Source organism: Labrus bergylta, chromosome 20 (assembly GCF_963930695.1).
Source record: "Labrus bergylta chromosome 20, fLabBer1.1, whole genome shotgun sequence".
Classification (NCBI taxonomy): Eukaryota; Metazoa; Chordata; class Actinopteri; order Labriformes; family Labridae; genus Labrus; species Labrus bergylta.
This window is the reverse complement of record NC_089214.1, coordinates 11,248,413-11,267,872: the sequence shown is the minus strand read 5'-3', so window position 1 is coordinate 11,267,872 and position 19,460 is coordinate 11,248,413. Positions and strand designations below refer to the sequence as shown.

Below are 19,460 nucleotides of genomic sequence, written 5' to 3'. Positions count from 1 at the left end.
TGTTAATGCTTTATGTTTTTATTGGTGAATCAATGATACACTGGGCTGCAGCATAAGGTCAGCTACACCTTATCATTGAGCAGCTTTGATCCAGTTTAATGGTCCAGTTTGTTTGGGGAAAACTCAAACAATGGATGCAGATAATAAAATGAAAAAACATAGGCCTACTTTACCATCAAGTAGCTGGTAAGTCACCGAATGCAGTCATATGGTGAAAACTGCTTCAACCTTACACAGCTGCAACATTTTTGCTGTGTTTCCCAGGCTGTATTTCAAACTCCCGGTGAGTCTTCGCTCACAAGTAGTATGAGTCATGAGAGTCAGGTAATCACAGGCAATGATGTGGACCGCTGCAGGGCAAGCCCCGTTGTGGAGGAATACCCTTGAGAAAGTCCACGCCGTCTGCAAACGACTGCTCATATAGGTCTTGGGATCGCCCTGGTCGCCTAGCCAACCGAATTACTCGGTTAATACGCCGTATGCGCTTTTGTCCAATCGGCGTTGAGGTTAGAACGGCTGCCTTAACACCATTGGTCTATTTTAGACAAGGGCGTTTTTTTAGCTCGCTCCAACAGCACCATCTCTGGCAGGTGGTGTGTGCTTTAAAAACCATACAGTAGGCTAACGTTTAGGACGATAGGTAGGTAGGTATAGGGGGATAAACACACTTTAGGGTTTTAATTTTTCCTTTTTTGGTTGATAGTTTTCGTCTCCTGCCATCACTTTTCCATTAAAAGCCAGCGGAATCGCAGTGAATGAGATGAACGTCGGGGTTTCCCTTTCTGAGCACAGACACTTCGTGCTTTACGGTCAGCCGTGAATTAGACAACCGCTTCTTCATTATCGTGCAGCTGGTGGGAAAAAAAAAGCCCTACATGTTGATTATATTTCGAAACCGGTGTTAAGACTGCATGAGAGAAAAACCTCCGCAGACCACGGCTGACAAGGACCTCACATCCTGGAGCTGCCTCACCTCATCCGCCGGTGTTGCGTTCAGTATGATATGTTGATGAATTTTTTTGGAAGTGGCCGTGTCTTTTGTTTTCATTTCGGGATATGCGGATCGGTTAAAGCGACGAAACGCAAACGAGCGGACGTTTTTTTTTCCTGCTCTTGAAAAAAAAAAAAAAAAATGAGGAAGCGATTTCATAAAAGACCCAGAAAATGGCAAGAAGGTCTCGTCGTCCGTGGGCCCGGATTTGAGTAAAAAAAAAAAAAAAAATGAACAGGGAAGGAGCAAATGCAACAGAAGCATGATTTTTTTTTCCCCCCTACAGAATGACACCAAAGGAGGTAACACGGTGGAGGCAGATGAGACTCAGCATCAATGAAGGCGATCTGGACAAGTTTTGAGTCGCTTTTAATGAACATAAATACTTTTGCTGCTTGATAGCAGATCGTTTCTACTATATTGACGGATTTTTTTTCTCCTTTGGGGGAGATTTTCTAGTTAATTTATCTGCATTCACATTGTATCTGTTATAGCCTATTTTTCATTATATATTTGATTTTTTTTTTTTTTTTTTTTTTCTTTTTTTTTTTTTTACATTTTTGATCCGGATCCAGCCCTGATTATTCAATGGAAGTATGTTATCAGCTGCCGGTTTTGCCTCTTGACAGGCCGGTTCCCAAGCATGTCCTCAGCCGGAGGGGAGCCATTAGTTTCAGCTCCAGCTCTTCTCTCTTTGGGGCTCCTGATCCAAGACAACTGTCACAGGTAAAGAAACAAACAAACATAAAAAAAAAGGAAAAAAAAAAGCCTTTGTCTTTTATCAGCTTGGAATCACACTGCCCTAAAAACCAGCATCTAAGCAAATATGTAAATAATCCACTGGAATCTTGCAGGTGGTTGTTGGGTATCCAGGCCCTTACACTCACTTGCATAGACACATATTTTCTTATCTCTTTCATCTAAGACACACACCAACCTGCCATCTCTTCATACTACTTTGCATTTGTGCATGTTTCCCAACAGATAAACCCCTCTTGGAATGCACTTTAGCCCGCACGGATGGTGTGTAAAGTAAAACATTTTACTCCTGGGACTGGCTACATTTTGTGCGAGAGAACGTGTCTCTCTGTTATTTATTATTACATCTCTTGACACATTGACATAAGAAAACATAAAACAATGAGTCATACTTAACTTCCTGCTTACTCTTAGTCTTGAACTCTGTTTGTTTGCCTCTGGTAAGCCTGCCTCTACATTTCTTACGATGCGGTGACAGAAAATATAAAGATAGGCCACACCAACATTATCATTTTGTGGGCCAACGCTTCGTTTGTTTCTCATGTACACAGAAAAAGCACCACAGCAGTATATTGTATCTCCTAGGACTTAGCCAAACACTGAGTCACTGTTGTGTGTAAGCATGTGTATCAGATGATGTCCTCTCCATTAGGGCCCTTGTCCATTTCACTTGCTTGACTAACTTCAACACACGTGTGTCTGCTGAGAAGAGCTGCACATCAAATCATGAGTCAATGAACTCATTCCCACAATGTTACACTTTTTGAAATGGGGAAAAGCTTCCACATTCTTGCTTCATTAGTTTTGCACAACAGCAGCAGGGTGTATTCTCCTCTTTTTGGTTCACGTCCCACTAGTTTGGTCATGAACAGAAACTTCCAGAGCATTTCATGGAATCTCCCAACGCATTAGCTAAGCATTAAGTCACCGTCTTTGACTGTGTGAGTGTCCCCTTCAATGGGCTGTCCATTAGTGCTTTGTGCGAGCCTGTGCACCACATAACCACCCATGTGTGTCCGCTTTGAACCTGCTACACCAGCGCAGGAAGCCCTCAAAGACTAATGCAACCCTTGTCTATCAAAGGCCTGCAATGGCGCTCATCCTTAGTAGTCTTTCTTGGCAGGGTTTGTTAGTGTTGTTGGTAGATGTCATGAAATGTGCTTTTCCTAGATATGATCCAATACCATTTTTCCCTTTCTGGTACTGATTTTGATACCTAGACATGAGTATCAGACAATTCTGAGTAGCCTGCCATTGAAAAACAAACAAAACAAAACAAAACCCAATACTGGCGGAAAAACACAAATTGCTGACATTTTGCTAGCATTGACTATTATAACACTATCTCCATTAGCTTGCACTTACAATGTTTGTTATGATCACATATTATGGTAAAAGATTGTGAATTGACTAACGAACGTGCAATACCCAATACAAGATGCATAATGGCTGGTAGGGCTGCACACTTTCATCCTTATCATAATTTGAGCCTGTGAAATAAACACATTTCAGAAGTCTGAATCTATTGCAATAAATGATAAGAAAAATGATATATTGTAAACAACCATTGCTTTCACACTCAGCATGATACTTTTGACCAGTTGGATGGAGGCCTGGTTATAACAGTCATGCTTTCACACCGTTTTGAATCAGTCAGATGAAGTTTGCGCTAGCTATCTGCTACCCTCAGATGAATTGTTGTCAATCTGTAGTGACAAAAATGCCATTCAGGAGAGAAATTTTGAATACACAGGTATTGTTTAGAACATGAAGAGCAGCAAAAAGACATTAAAATACTGTTAATCAAACTTCAGATGGTTGTTGCAATATTGAACAATGCTATTGCTTTTATTATATATAACTTTTATTGTTTTGTGCAGGCCTAATTGGTATCGGAGAAACTCTTAACTTATCTCCCTATGCGATACATTCTTGTATTCATTATCCTAAAACACAATCATCACTTTCGAAAATAATAAGAATACTTTTTAAAGTAATCTAAGCTGAAGCTATCGTACTCCTTGGTGGTTCCAGGACTTTGCTTTCCAAACTGCAGCCTGAAAGGAAGTTTGAGAGGTCACAAAACGTCAGGAAATAAACCCATCTCACGTTGATGCTAGATTGCTCATCCTGTGCATACACATGCATTTGTGACGTCATTGTGTCTCTTGATTGGGTCCACAGGTTGGTTTCTTAAGTAGGACAGAGTTCATTTTTAGAGTTCTGTTATATCATTCTTACTTGTTGTGAAAAAGGGATCATTTGCAACAACGGGGCCCTGTGTGGGGTCAAGCGAGTTTGCAATGAAACAAGAAAGTTCTGCATGTCATTTTTGTATTGATGTAGTTTAATCGCACTGTTTTTAATGGCAAGGTTAACTGCCACTTTTATTCTTTGTGCAAAAAAAAAAAAAAGGGGTTCAATAATTGAACATACAGATCTGCCGGCATTTGTCATTTTATTTTCTGAATTGGAAAACGTGCATTCACAAAATGTCACTCAGCCTTTTGTCCCGGAGCAATTACACTTAAACAAATATTGTGTTTCGGGCCCTATTTATGACCATAAGGGTGCGTTTGTCCTTGGTGGCTGCTGTGTTTTTATGTGCGGTTCCACAGGCCTGTTGTTTGTGGAAGCAGCTCTGGACTAGCACTGCAGAAAGAGGCAGTTAGGCATGTGCCTGGGCTCTGTGGGCAGGGGTTTGGCTAGCAGCCAGACTCACAGATGGCCAGAGTCTCAGTCTCTTTTTCTTTCTTTGGCTATCTTGTTCCGCTCACTCACAAGCTCTCCCTCTCTTTCTTTCTCTTTCTCCTCAAGCTGCCCCCCCCCCCCCCTTCCCCTCACAGATGAAGACATTTCCTCTTGTAAACAGAGGGCGAAAGAGTCGGGTTGAGCAGCCTCAGAAGAATATGTCACTCTGTGTTTGGGGAATGCTTATGATTGGGAGTAAATATGCTGCTGAAGAGGCGTTGAAAACAGCAACGGCATTAATAAATGGTCTCGTTTATCTTTTTCAATGCCTCTATTGTTTTAGGACAATGCATGTTGGCTGCCTGTTGACTAATTCCTAAAAGTGAGGAAGAAGATCATTTGAATTTGGCTCATTTATAGTGATGCATGTTGGAATATTTTGCTTTGGCTGGAGGGAAGCACAAACACAGGACTGAATAAGATTGGTGCAAAATGAAAGGATGAGACAAGGAGGAGGTCACGGCAAAGACTCATCTGAAGCACAGAAGATGCATATTCTCACCTCAAGTCCGTTTTCATTGCTGAAAACATCTCTGAAAAAGTTGGACTGATGCTACAATTCTATGCCATGTGGCTGGCTGTCAGGATTTTGTACTAGACACATTTCACACACAGTCACATGTTTCTGACAGGACTGTGTAATGAACAACTCTTTCAGAAAAAGCAGGAAAAAAAGATATGTGAATCAATAAACAGATGCAGGGTATCGATCAGTTCTGAGCTGTCACATGGTTTCTGTGATAACAGGAGGAAAACACTGATCTGCTGTGAGCTCTGTCCATCATATCACAGTCTGAGATATCAGTCACAGTATGCTGGCCGCTGACCCTAGAGCGAGTCCTTCATATTTCAGATGTTTAGAGAGATGTTGATCGGCCCGCGCGTCAGGGCTGGAGATAGCGCTTCGTGTTTCATCCACACTACGGATGTTTCTGAGCTGAGCATGATAATAGAATAGACTACAGTGCTGCACTCCAAAGGAGTTACTATGTTGATTTGAATTGAACCAATCAGGTTTTTTTTGTCTTCCTACACAGTGCAGTCGGAATGACGTAGTTTCAGGATGTGGTAAGAATGCTGAAGGAGTCGTTCAGACTCTGAGCTCGATGTTTCACAACCTTTCACAAAAGCTTTAACTCTCTCCTTGCCACAGCCAGGATTTCTGAGAAGTTTGCGTGAATGAGCTGGAATGCCAAGCTTTGTTTGTTATTAAGCGAGGACGTGAATTATTTAGTAAATAAACAGGAGCCGTCCCTTCCAGCCTGTCTTCATTTAAACCCTCCCTGTCTCTCTGCCTGCCTGTCTGTCTTTCTTTGTAAGGGGGCCCCTCTTATCACATGACCGTTTTGTTTTTGTGCTGCAGTGTCGAGTGCAATCGGCCATGAGAATGTGGCTCCACACATCAAACACTTACGGACACAATGTCAGAGGCCAGCTGCTCTGGCTGAATATTAATCATATTTACTTATCATATTTACGGTAGTCTACAGACGAGGACTTTTTGACTGATGTTTCTAGTTTTTAACACCAAATAGCTGTTCAGAGGCACACTGGCTGGAGTTTTGTTTGCCATCCTTGGAAGGTTAAGACATCTGAGGGAGGAGGGGCAGTAAGCAGGCCGAGAGAAGCAATTAGAGCGTGGGGATGATGTTTAAAAACGAATGAAATTCCTGTGCAGGGCAGACAGCCTGTGAAGAGTATGAAGCCCCCTTCCCCCACCTGTTAACTCCACTTCTTTCACAGAGCTACAGGCACATTTATACAAGGCCACTTATTCTGTCTAAAGCAGGCTTAAATCATTTTAAGACGAGCCAGAACAAATGGAAAGAAAAAACATTGGTCACAGATATATTACTGCTAGACAAGCATGCTGCTTTGTTCTCTGCCGTCGACACTATCCTGTCATCCGCCCGCTAAGGAACCTGGCCAATTCACCCCAGGCCTCTGCTCCTCCAAAACTCACTGCAGCTGGAGTGTGTCAGAGTGGACAGTTCTCATAAAACACTCTTACAACAGGTAGACTCCATCTAGGGCTTTTTTGTATGCAGCTGCTGGTACACACACACACACACACACACACACACACACACACACACACACACACACACACACACACACACACACACACACACACACTTAATCCAAACCTGTCCACATTTATGGCCTAGCACTCAGTTACTGGAATGTGCACGTCCCACACAGCCGAGCGCTGCAAGAGGCCATAACTCAGAAGGAAGCTTTCAGTTTATGAAATGGTGCTGCTGAGTCCAGCTGCTTTTATCTTGGGAATTTACATGAGTGTGTGCTCTGCTTTATTTCTGATAAGTCAGTTTATTGGAATACTGCTGGCTTCCTCATTTGCTTGGCCCCTGCTCAGCATGTAAATTGGCCTGTCCTTGGCTAAAACCCGAATTAACGCTTTAAGGCATAATGAAGAGCAGGTTTGATGTCTGTGTTTGAAACAAGGAAGTTTGAGAATGCCTTACAGTGCACTGGACCGTTGAATGCCATTCATTGGGCGTCAGACTACAATATCAGCTCATCACAATGCTATGATGACAAGAGAGCCTGTTTGGAAAAAAGCCACTGAGCTGTTTGGAATTTCAGTTTTTGCATATCAGCCTCTGCCCTTTTGATGCACACACACAATGCATCAATCTGTTTGCATCAAGCAGACATCTCTAGAACAGCTGTTAGTGTATCTGTTTAACTGTAGGAGTCAGAAAAGGATAAACGCAGAAGGCCTGGTCTAACTCACACTGCCAGAACTTTTGACATGAGTGCCCTGGCCCCAGGCAGTGTGAATAAGCCGAGATAAGAAACAGAGCCATATGTAAACGAACTCAGATGAAATTGCACAGAGCAAAATGAGAAAACTGTTATTCTCACAGTAAACTCCAAACAAAACTGAATTTGCCTTCTTCTCAGACTGCTTCAAGCAACCACTTACAGGCTGCAACCTGGGGATGCTTAGTTAAAGACTGGTTTCCATACGTTCCTCAAAATTAAGGATAGTTTTAGTTAAATTTGTTGAGCTTTAGGGATGTACACACAAGAGGAACAAAGCCTAAACAAATTTGTACACTAGCCCTATTCAGACTGCTGTTTCAAGGCGCGATATTTACATACATGTGTTTGTTCGCCTTCAATCTGAATGTTGTAACAGAGTCGTTGCAGGGGCGAGGCAGTTTCAACAGGGCCAGCGGGGGATTGCTGTGTGTGTATGTGGAGCAACTGCTTTACAGTGCTCCCGCAATGCTGAAACGCAATGTGAATTCACAGTCTCGGACAGAAATATTACGCCATCGCTGAATCAATATCATTGCACAAAGACGTCATGATGACTGAGCTTAGTTTCAGCGCTTTTGCGGAAACACGATCTGAAAAGGGCTACTTTTAGACTGTTAAATATTACTTATGGGCCTGCACACAACATCTTAATTTGGCTCCAAGTTTGCAATGCTTTGATTGTAAAGCCAATATATTTTGTGTGAAAAAATGTCAAGGGTAACTTCACATGATTGACAAATCCGGATGCAATTTAACAAATGGTTTGTTGACTGTGGATGTTTTCGTTGTGGAGGATTCATCAGTGATTGAGTGGATGGAGCCAAATGAGTAAAATCTCTCCCTTCATACCAAAGTTTTCCATGAGCCTGTATAAAAGCAATCCAACAGTTTTATTCTAAAATGTAAAATTGATTCGTTTTCCCACTAAAATCGATTAATTATATTTTCTTCACCCAACTTTTAGGCCTCTATTTGGTAACTTTTCTTGATTTACAGATATCGCAGCCAATTTTTTTTCTCTTACCAAGCCTTGGCTTTAATAACTGATAGAGTCAGTGATAAGAGGAACACACCAGCTTCAAATAGCTCTCTTAGAAACCCTTAGTTTTTCTTAATTCAGCTGAAGAACAAATGGCGGATTTCCTCTAAACTAGATACCTTTTCTTAGACGAACCAGGAACAAAACAATAGAGTAGGTTGAACTCGGCGTGTTAAAATGTGGTCAACCTGTTTAGCCTTCAATAAAATGTAGTAATCCCCTCCTCTGGTGATGCAACAAGCATGACGTGCTGTTTCAAAGAAATCCAAAAACAGATTCTCAGAATAGGACATTACTTGACCCTCCAAGTTCTGATCCTTAGTGATTCTAACATACAAGATTCAATGAGAAAAATATTTTAGATCATGCTGGCAGCTTACACAAACAGGCATTTCACAAAAAGAAGATTAACCACCGATGGACTGCATTCCTAATGTTTCATATGATTGAAGCTTATGATAAGCTTGTGCAATAAAGGACAAAGTGCAAAGTTATCTCAAATACTGTATATGAATTATGAGTGAATTATGAGTGTTTGACTTTGACATACTGCATCTCTGTCTGTCACCCTTATGACCCTTCACCCTCAGCTGTGAAGCATAAATGCCAAAACAGAGCTTATAAAGGAGCTTAAGTTCACGTCAGACCACAACAGGACCACTCTGGGGTTTTTTTGTGTGTTGGCACTAGACACTGTGAGGCGTGGCAGGGGTGTGTGTTGTGGGCGGGCCTCTTCAAGGGTAAAACGTGACTCTCCCCTCTTGTCTACAGTGGGAATGTGACATTGACAAAGTGTTTGCCCTGATGCCTCCTTCATACTAGCTCACAAGGGAGCTCATGCCAGTGTCCACTGAAGTGCCAACTATAGTGTGTGCGTGTGTTTGTGTGTGCGCGCATGCAGCAAGCTGTGGCCAAAAGGTTTGTTTGGGCAAGTGCTGGCAGGGCTGGTCACTCTTCCATTCCCAGCTCTGGAGCCAGATTTATACAGTTTTTTTACAAATGTTACAGCTAATACAACCCCCTTACATACACACATTCTGTCACATACACACTCAAACAGGCACACACAGCCCAAGCTAGATACACACAATCTATAATATTCAAACTAATCACTGGTACTGAGTGTAAACATTGAGGCCTGTTGACACTAAAATACAGCTTTGTAGATTACCCACCCTGAGTCAAGCTGTTTGCTAGCCAGTAAAATATTAGCTTTGGATTGGCGGCTGTCATGAGCTCGAGAGGACAGACAGTGTCAGGTGTGTGTGTTCGGTTGTGTGTTTGGAAGGAGATCTACAATGATCCTGAGGATATGAAGTAAAGTATACACAAGCATGTGCATTTTCGTTTGTATGTGTTTGTGTTTGTGTTTGTGTTTGTGTTTGTGTTTGTGTTTGTGGTGTCACCAGTTGATTGTTGTCTGAAAAATGGTCACAGAGTGAAGACAGTAAGCCGACCGGCCAGTCAGAAAGACTCCCTGTGGAATGGGTGACACCAGATAAGGGTAGCCAGAGAAGAGAAAGCAGAGAGCCGGCCTGGATGGGGGCTAGGATGTGTTGAGTGCATCGAGAGGTGAGCCAACACCTCAGTGTAGCCCGGAGCAGCTGTCTGTCCACAGAGCAAATATGCACTCACCACAGTCCTACCCGCTACAACTATCAGTGGAGACCCTGCTGCTGCAGCTGCCTCCTGCTAAGAGATACTGTTCACACTAGATACTGTTTCAGACAAGTGAACATAAAACAGACAACTTTTTAACTGCTCTCTTTGCTGGAATCTTCTAATTCCAAAGTACTGAGGCTGGTCGCACCAGTATTCCTATATACAACAGTATTTGATTTTGAATGTCTGAGGACACTTGTACTCCAGAATCCTGAAGAAAGTGTTTCTTTTATTTTTTTTTGTTTACTGCTCCAAAACCAACTTTGGAGCTGAAATGGTGGAGTGTGATGCTGCACTGCAAGTCTTTGGTGCTTATAGAGTCAGTATACACATCTGATTGGACACTTGACGTCTGCTGTTTCCTGTGTGTTTTCTCTTGTATGAAAGTGTAATCTGATTTTACTATTTGTATTCAAAAAAGCAGAAGAAGTTTACAACAATTGAGCCTTGTATTTTGCATAGTATTTAGAGCTCAGATGTGTTGCAGGGTTTAGAAATGTCCCTCAACAATATGTCAGCAGAAGAATATCGGAATTGACAGAGGTAACAGGAATGTTTTAAACTAATAGATTGAATTGAAAATAGATTAAAAAAAATGTGACATCAATCTACTGCTAGTCTGGAGGTCGTGGACATGATGCTTTTCCTGGTTTTCAGCTAATGCAAATACATTATATTCAAACACAAATTCAAATTCTTTCAAATTATGTTCACCTGCTGACGTGTGTGTGACGTGTGACGTGTGTGTGTGTGTGTGTGTGTGTGTGTGACGTGTGTGTGTCTGTGTGTGTGTGTGTGTGTGTGTCTGGGTTTGTGTGTGTCCACTGATAACAGTGGTGTAAGGCCCGTATTTGGCTGGTGATATTGAGTTGGAACATGTTTATCAGTGAAACAGATTGTACACACATGCACAACAGATTAGAACCCACAGTAGCAACATTTCACCACCCTGCACTTTGCATGCACTTTATATATGTAACAATTTTCACTTATTCTGTTTCTGAGGTGCTTTTTAGGCAAACCAAAAACATTGGTGGGGTTGTTGTAATAATAATAATAATAATAATAATAATAATACAGTATTATGTTTGCATAAATCTTGGAAAGTCATTGATGATGTTTTTTTTTCTATTCATTCAGAGACGAGGGGCCATCTCGTATGACAGCTCGGACCAGACAGCGCTGTACATTCGTATGCTAGGTAAGTGTTTCCCCGCTCTCATCGCATAACCGCACGTGCACTGACAGCAGACACACACATACTCACGTTTGCCAGACATCAGTGGGTTTATCTCTTCCATGTTCATTTTTATTTCTTAATAGCCATTGGCTTAAAAGCAGCGAGATGGGAAAGGGATGGAGTGAGGGATGTAGAGATTATAAACCACGGGGACGCACTAGAGTCCACTCAATCTGTAGCCTTTTAGTAATCTCTCAATCACAACAGGGTTGTGTTATTTGAATCTGTCTTGTTGTATGTCTTAATCAGGTTGTTTTTTTTACAGTACATGGCTACATTTGAAGATTTTTTATTATCTGTTTGTCCATTTGTCCAGTGCTGCCCTCAGCAACCCCAAACAAGATAAGCAGTTTAAAAAAATGGATAAGAGGACTCTGGGCTTATTGCTCTTTCAGGCACATGGACTCAAAGGCATCTAGGAAGCCTTCCCTTCCTGATCAATACAGTTTTTGGGGATATTGCTGCGATTAGAGGCTTGTTGTACCACTAGCTTCGGTCCCACATTCACACTGATTGGCCCTCGCACACAGATTTTCCCACGTTGATTCACAGATCAGATGGTGTCAGCTGGAAGTGAGCAGCAAGAAAGAAAGTCAGATTCCTCACAGTGTTCTCATGTCAGTGTCGTTCATAGATATTAGATTGCTGCTGTGAAGCTTTGTGAGTATGCAGGGAGCATTAAACAGCAGGGGCATCAGGCTTACCGACTGTTATGTTGATACTCTGTTTACTGTAGCTTTCATGTAATATCGCTATACTGTATTTCTCTCCAGCTTGATAATATCCATGACTGGATTGCTGCCACGTAACAGTAACAGTGCTTTATCGTGCCCACTGAAGGCGTTTTAGCTTTTTTTAATCATTGCAATTGTATGATTGCAGGCTCCTACGTCAGCAGCATGGAGCATCTGTGACGATGGATTTTTATATTAATTTCAGTGTGAGGAGAGGCACGTTAATGCAGACTGGTGTGTGCTCGAGCCAGGGTTCAGTTTGCCAACTTAATGCTGATGTGCTTTCAAATAGCACTACTCAGAGCTTTTCCCCGCATCAGTTATAATGACATGACCTACATCCAACCCCTGAGCACCAGCACTAATGCATCGCTGGGGAAACATGGACCCTGTGACTATGAAAACACACAGGCACACACACACACACACACACACACACACGTGTTGAGCCACAGCACATGTATTTGCAGATGTGACAGATGTATGACAGACTGACACACACACACACACACACACACACACACACACACACACACACACACACACACACACACACACACACACACACACACACACACACACATAGAATTTATGTTTGCACATAAAATGCCAGGAACAGTTTCACTCTCTTCATCTCCACATCCATGTCATGCCAACAGCTTTACATCCAGCCTTTCATTATAATGTAAACACCACTGTGCCTAAATAGGAATTCTTAGTTTTTGGTATTTTGATCGGAGCTTGTGTAGTTTTCAAACAGCTGTTTCCACCTAAGTAAGATTCTAGTTTAGAGAAAGAATCAGCAGTGCCGTGCTGTAAAACTACCATTGTACTGTGTTGCACCTTGATGAGCATAAACAGGATTGCCTGTAACGACACACGTTTTTCTGCATCAGTGTTACAGCACCGTCCTGTCACATCAATGTGCTCTCCCTCCTGACTGCAGTCTACAAGCAGACCAGCGTCTGTTTGGTCCTGATCCTCCGCCTGACTAAAAACAGTCTTTGATGGACTATAAATCACGCTCTGAGTACTAATAGTAGAGCCGACTGTCCTCACATGGCATTGCATGCTCAGCTGTTTGATTGACTATCCTCTTCCAGGCCTTGCGAGTGTGGATGTGTGCGTGACTGTGCAGGCACATGGATAACTAGATTTGGGTCAAATGGTGTTTACAAACTCACATCTTTTGCTTGTTTTATTTTGCTCTGAGCACCAAAATGATGGGCTTTACAACATTGGAAAGAGAAAACGAGTGTGCGCACATCCAGGCAAAATGCATACAGGTGCAGGACAAGAAATGTACTAACTGCAAAAAAAAAGAGAGAGAAAGGTCCGCACACTGTTCAGCTCCCAATGTTATGTAGACAGGGCAACATTTCAATCTACAAGATCTTCCTCAGGCCTTTACAACATTGGACCTTATGAACAGAGAAGTGAAGTCCTGCATCACTTATATGAGGCATTCTTTCATAATTATTATTTAAAGTACATTTTGAGAAGCAGTCGATGTATATTCACACCGTCAACTTACTAGAAAAAAATGTGCCTAGTTATTGCAACAAATATGAATAGTTTGGTTACCATAACCATGTAAATTTTGTAAAGTTAAAGAATATGAAATACATTGAAACAACAATATTAAAAATAAAAAGCAAAAGAGCTGCTTGGGTTGCCAACCTCAGATCTAGTGGAACAAGGACGTGCATATAACAGGGCAAGATTTCTGCTGTATTGTTAATTTCACATACACTTGCAATTTATTTTTGTTAATACATTACCTTACCATTAGCAACGTGTACATTGTCCCTTGTACAGCTCATCTTTGTTGCTCTTCTGCAAAATATATTCCAGTAAACAATGGAAACTATTTGTAAATACTCTTATCCTTACATATTCGGACAAGTTTCTTCAGAAGGAGCTTGAATCTTGAGGAAATAAGTGTTGATTTCTTCTAGGAGATGTGAGAGTGAGAAGTCAGTTTGGATTTGAACCGGAACGAGGAAGCTCCCACCCGTACCTGTGCATCGACTTTCGAACTCTTCACAGTGAGTATGAACCATATCTGATGACCTCATCTATAAGTCAACTCTCTGTTTGTTTCAATCCATCCGGATTGACTGTTCACTGTTTACTTACGGTATATGAGATGAAGATGAAGGCCTGATGTACTGTAAACTTTGATCAAAGCTTTGTGGATAGGTGTGATCACTTTCACAACATTTTTGAGAAAACAAACTTATTACAAAGAAGTTGTGCATGTGCCTGTGTGTGCGTGCGTGTATGTGCGTGTGTTGACATTTTGACCCAAAAGTAATCCTATCTCATGCTGACGTGTTTCGGGATTGCAGCCATGGTTTACTCAGACACAAAACTATTGTGTATGTGCGTGTGTTTGTGTGTGTGTTTGAGAGTCCACTGACAAAGCATGTCTGCTGTGTGATTCCAGACGAGAGGCTTACGAGTGGGCGGCTGTGTCAGCAGCGACTGTTTGTATATCTGTGTGTTGGTGTCAGATCCCCACAGAGTTTGAGTAACCCAACTGATTCTCTGAACCTAATGAGCTTGTAAAATAAACATGAACCAAAACATCCTTCATACATACTCAACATGTGACGTCTTTTGCCAATTTTTGCATGTGTTTTTGTAGCACGGCTGGGATGTGGGTCTGCAAGCTCTGCTCCTGAAAGGAGGGTCCACAGACTTCTCAGCTTCCAAAGGTACCTGCACTCATCTCGCTTGCTGCGGGGGATCCCGCAGCAGATCCCCCTCCACCTCCTGGATGGAGACTACACTGGACAAGCCAGAGTATGCCATCCACCTTTTTATACACCAATATAATACAGTATTCATTTTCTTTTTTTTACATCATTAATTATGTGCTTCTATTTTCTCTCTTTTGCAGTGCATGCTGGAAAAAGTCGGAACATGGAACTTTGACATTTTCCTCTTCGATAGGCTGACTAACGGTTGGTAAAATATGATCTTAAATACTTCAATTTTGTTTGTCCCCGAAGGGCGATTGGTTTCGCAGCAAGGCATCACGGGACAGGAAAAAAAGACTAAAGACAAAATACATTTAAGAATCTAACACGTTAAAATGTAAGAGGCACTGAATATAGCAGAATGGAGAAACAACAGTGATCCTTGACTGAGGATCATAGCAGCTTCCATTAGAATAATACTGGTCAGAAGTTGTATTCAAAGTCATTAAAAAGCAGCGCTGACAGGAGAATCAGACATGTAACCAGCCTTAGATTGAATGTGATACCAAGGGTGCCATCTATTGGATGCAAGCTGACAGAGACAATTTACTGGAGGCAGATTTACTTCATAATTGAGCCTCTGAATTTAGTTTTGGGGGGGAAATGTGTCCGCTATAACAATCTTAAGACAACAACAGGGAACTTGAAATGCATGGAGACATACATATTTGTTAATGTTTCTAGTTCTGCAATGGAGTTTGGTTACAGTCCACAAAGAACAGCACCTTTACAATACGTTCATTTTGAACCACCAACCAAAAGTAGTCTCAAAAGATAGAAAAGTGTTTGACGGAACAAGATGTTATATTTCGAAAAAGGGCATGACTCAGATCAGAGAAAAGTGCGCTCTCTGTTTTAGATGTGCTTCGCCATACATCTGTCTTGATGTTTGCCCTGTAACTCAATAATAAGAAATTGGAAAAGGGATTGCAAGACATAAAAGTCCCCATGCACTGGGAGGAAGAAGGGATGACAAATCACAAAGGAAAATAATTTGGGGAGATTAAGTAAAGATGGGTAGCCAATGCAGGTTTAGAGAACACCATTAAATAAAAAAATAAAAACTTTGTCCTGCAGTGCGCTAAGATGAACGGATTGTTGATGTTTTACAGCACAACAACGTCTTACAACAAAACGTCTCCCCTTTTTTTTTTTTTTTTAAACAAATAGGAGGAGATCCACAAACCGGATGATTACTGTCTGCTTGTCTTCTCTTTTCAGGGAACAGCCTGATCACCCTGACCTTCCACCTGCTGAACCAGTACGGCCTGGTGGAGCTCTTCCAGCTGGACATGGTCAAACTCTGGAGGTTCCTGGTCATGGTCCAGGAGGACTACCACAGCGACAACCCTTACCACAACGCTGTCCACGCTGCAGACGTCACCCAGGCCATGTACTGCTACATGCGGGAACCCATGGTGAGACATGCAGACAAGACGCTTTGGTCATTTGTTTTAAGCAAAGCTTTACATTTTGAAAGTATGTCATTTGTAGATTCCTGAAGTGATCCATTTCAGGAGTTATCTTATTTTGTGCTTTTCTTGTTGTGTGTGTGTGTGTGTGTAGCTTGCCAAGTCTCTGACCTCCTGTGACATCCTACTGGGACTCCTAGCCGCCGCCACACATGACCTGGACCATCCTGGGGTCAACCAGCCTTTCCTCATTAAGACTGACCACTACCTAACTACACTGTATAGGGTAAAACTGCTCTTAAGTTGTTTTTCAGAACTTACTTATGAATCCACTTCATGTGAAAATGAGTTATGAAGTTAATATGTCTGTGAATACTTCTTATAATACGCAGAATACCTCAGTTTTGGAAAACCACCACTGGAAGTCAGCAGTTGGCCTGCTCAGAGAGACAGGCCTGTTCTCCCACCTTCCTGCTGAGGACAGGTTGGTCTGACACAGAAAACATGAGAAAACTGTTCTTCTAACAACACTAGACAACACCTGTGTACAGTTTTAACATTGAAAGTTCAAAGTACTTTTTTCTACTGCCCCTCAGCCTGAACATGGAGAGGGAGTTGGGCTCCTTAATCCTGGCCACGGACATCAGCAGACAGAATGATTACCTGTCCAGGTTTCGCCTGCACCTGGACCAGGACAACCTGTGCTTGAGCAACGCCAGCCACCGTCACTTCCTCCTGCAGGTCTTTTACTTCTTCGATAACACAAACACACACAATTACGGCCTCTCCGTCTAGCTTTAAGATCTCAATTTGTTTGTGTTTTTTTTTCTCCCCACCCAATGTGCAGATGGCTCTGAAGTGTGCAGACATCTGTAACCCCTGCAGACCCTGGGAGCTGAGCAAACAGTGGAGTGAGAAAGTCACTGAGGAGTTCTTCCAACAAGGTTATCTTCTTTTGCAGCCTAGTATTTATCATTTCCCTCTCATTTTGCATTTTATTTTGTCCTTTCAAAGTGTCTTCATATTTTCTTTTGTGTTTATTTTTTTTTTTTTAAATCAATTCTTTAATGGTGGAACACAATTCCATACATTGATTATAAATTGTTATGCTCTTTTAGGAGACATTGAGAAGAAGCACAAACTTGAAGTCAGCCCACTATGCGACAGAGAGGCAAACACAGTTGGAAACATTCAAATGGGTAAGTATTTGTGTTTTATATTTGTTTAATTAAAACTTTAATTTAGAGCTATTTAGCCCTAATCTTGTCCTCTGTCTCCTCTTGCTCAGGCTTCATGACGTACGTGGCTGAGCCTTTGTTTGCAGAGTGGGCCCGTTTCTCTGACACACGTCTGTCCCAGACCATGCTGGGCCACATGGGGCTGAACAAGGCCAGCTGGGGTGGCCTACAACAGGAACAAACTTCTGTCTCTGAGGAGGCAGAGCCTAGCACAGCTGGCACCAACACAGAAAACTCTGCCGCCGCCATCGCCCGAAGAGACAGCAACACAGCCACAGGAGGAACCAGCTCCAAAGAAATACCTCAGGGAAGCAGAGAATCCTGACACTCCTCATGGGCCCTTTCACCTCAACCTCCTGACGCCTGACCCCGGCCTCAGGGCTTCTACACACACTGGGGGCCGGGTGGGGCATGTGATGGTCTGCAGCCCCGCCCCACCTGATCCTTACACCTTGTTTATGTTTATTTGCTTTTGCCTCTCATCTTGATAAACCACTGATTTTATTTAATTTATTTAATTTTAATTCCTCTTTTTTTTTTTTTGGTATAGAGCAATACATAGATACCTCATTTGGCTACTGCTGTATTTTCTTTTATTTGCTTTGTTTTATTTATTTGTCCACTGTAGTTTTGGCATTACTGACTGAACACACCACTTTTTGTTGTCAGTGAACCTTAAGAGGAAAGCAGTGCGAGAACTGAAGGAGACCTTTTTTTTTTTTCTGGTATTTTGAAGTGCCATTTGTAAACAAAGATTTGAAGAATGATCTGAATTGACTGATACTACTGGAGTATTCAGACTTTTGACCCTCCTAAGACTTTAAGATGCGTTGCATTCGTATTGAAGATTCTTCCTCATGTAAAAAAAAAACAAAAACAAAAAAAATGTGACAAGCCCAGTCTTTTTGCTGCCTCTATGAAGACTGTTTACGCATCTCCCTGTTTGTTCGTTGTTTCTTTCCCTTGAACTGAACAGAATTATGTCGGCTCCACGGTTTGCCTTCAAAGCACAGATGTGAAGAACCACTCGTTTGAACCGTCATCCCACTGTTGAAGCCATGAGCAGAACCTTATTCAAACACACCAGATGCCATAAGTAACTCCGCCTGTGCTACTATGTGTTGTTGCACTCCTGAATAATGATGGTGTTGGACGTGCACCCACTTTCTCCACAACACCTTGTGAAGGTATTGTAGAAATTAGTTTATTTTTCTGATGAATCTTCCAGTGCTGGTTGAACTCGGGGTAACTTCCCTCCCAGACTGGAGTTCAGAAATTCGCTGCACATGCATCTTGACCTGGAACCTCCACTCCAAGCAACTCGACTCGCTCAGGGTTTTGCCAGTCTCTTATGAAGAGGGAGAGGATGTGACTGCAGTTGAAGCAAGGTTGTGGTTTTTTTTTGTTTTTTGTTTTCCTGGGATCTACTGAAGGGAACTCTCCCTCTCTGCAGAATGTCTCTCTCAGCTACATGCAACCTAAAGGACTGCTCGATTGATGCCTTATTACTATGCACAAACTATGCTAAGTGACCAAACCAGCTCCTGTTCCCATCAAGTGCATGGTGTGCTTGTCTCTGAATGCACTGTCCGATCCCTTTGCCTTTTTGTTGAGGAATGACTCCAGCTGTCCTTTTCTTTACTTCTCTCTCTTTTGTACGGAAACAAAACGGTCGAGTGACTTTGAACATTCCATTTCTTTGTGTTTGGTTTGTCTACTTTGACTCTGTACAGTGACACAACTTGTGTTTGTGTTGAAACACTTTGGAAAATAACAGGTGCTTTTCTTACTTTAGCTGATTTGTATTTTGCTGTAAGTGCTGTAAGACTGTTGATAAAACTGTTTACAATTTGTTGCAACAGCCATTTTTTGGGATGACTTAAGTGTCGAGCCAGATTTTGTAAAGGCTTTGCTGTATTGAACTTTTTGATACATGCTTGTTGCAGTTAAGATTTGAATAATAAAACCTGTTGCTGACAATTGTCTTTGAATGTCAGGTAAATCATCAAATTCACACTTAAAAAGTAACCTCTCCTAAAAGTTATGATTTCCTCGTGAACTAACATAAGTGGAAAGTTA

At 42.0% G+C, this 19,460-nt stretch overlaps 1 protein-coding gene across 3 annotated transcripts; it reads left to right on the top strand.

Annotated features, from left to right (window-relative positions):
* The first annotated feature begins 587 nt into the window (after positions 1 to 587).
* Positions 588 to 19,361, top strand: pde7a (phosphodiesterase 7A). 3 transcript variants are annotated; one of them, XM_020645955.3, is made up of 12 exons: positions 588 to 1,717; positions 11,133 to 11,193; positions 13,928 to 14,014; positions 14,617 to 14,774; positions 14,872 to 14,935; positions 15,953 to 16,149; positions 16,298 to 16,429; positions 16,536 to 16,627; positions 16,740 to 16,884; positions 16,991 to 17,087; positions 17,262 to 17,342; positions 17,432 to 19,361. In XM_020645955.3, the coding sequence occupies exons 1-12, from the start codon at positions 1,580 to 1,582 to the stop codon at positions 17,704 to 17,706; spliced, it is 1,527 nt and encodes a 508-aa protein (XP_020501611.1). In that variant the 5' UTR covers positions 588 to 1,579; the 3' UTR covers positions 17,707 to 19,361. The 3 variants fall into 3 exon arrangements, with proteins under 3 accessions (XP_020501611.1, XP_020501603.1, XP_020501619.1); XM_020645947.3 differs by having other exon boundaries at positions 13,925 to 14,014; XM_020645963.3 differs by lacking the exon at positions 13,928 to 14,014.
* The last annotated feature ends 99 nt before the right edge of the window (positions 19,362 to 19,460 follow it).

What these genes read in the sequence shown, in the direction of transcription:
- pde7a (XM_020645947.3), top strand. Translation starts at nt 1,580, where the DNA reads ATGGAAGTATGTTATCAGCTGCCGGTTTTGCCTCTTGACAGGCCGGTT. An exon ending in CACCTTCCTGCTGAGGACAG is followed by an intron (nt 16,628 to 16,739) that starts GTTGGTCTGACA and finishes ACTGCCCCTCAG; the next exon opens with CCTGAACATGGAGAGGGAGT. An exon ending in AGTTGGAAACATTCAAATGG is followed by an intron (nt 17,343 to 17,431) that starts GTAAGTATTTGT and finishes CCTCTTGCTCAG; the next exon opens with GCTTCATGACGTACGTGGCT.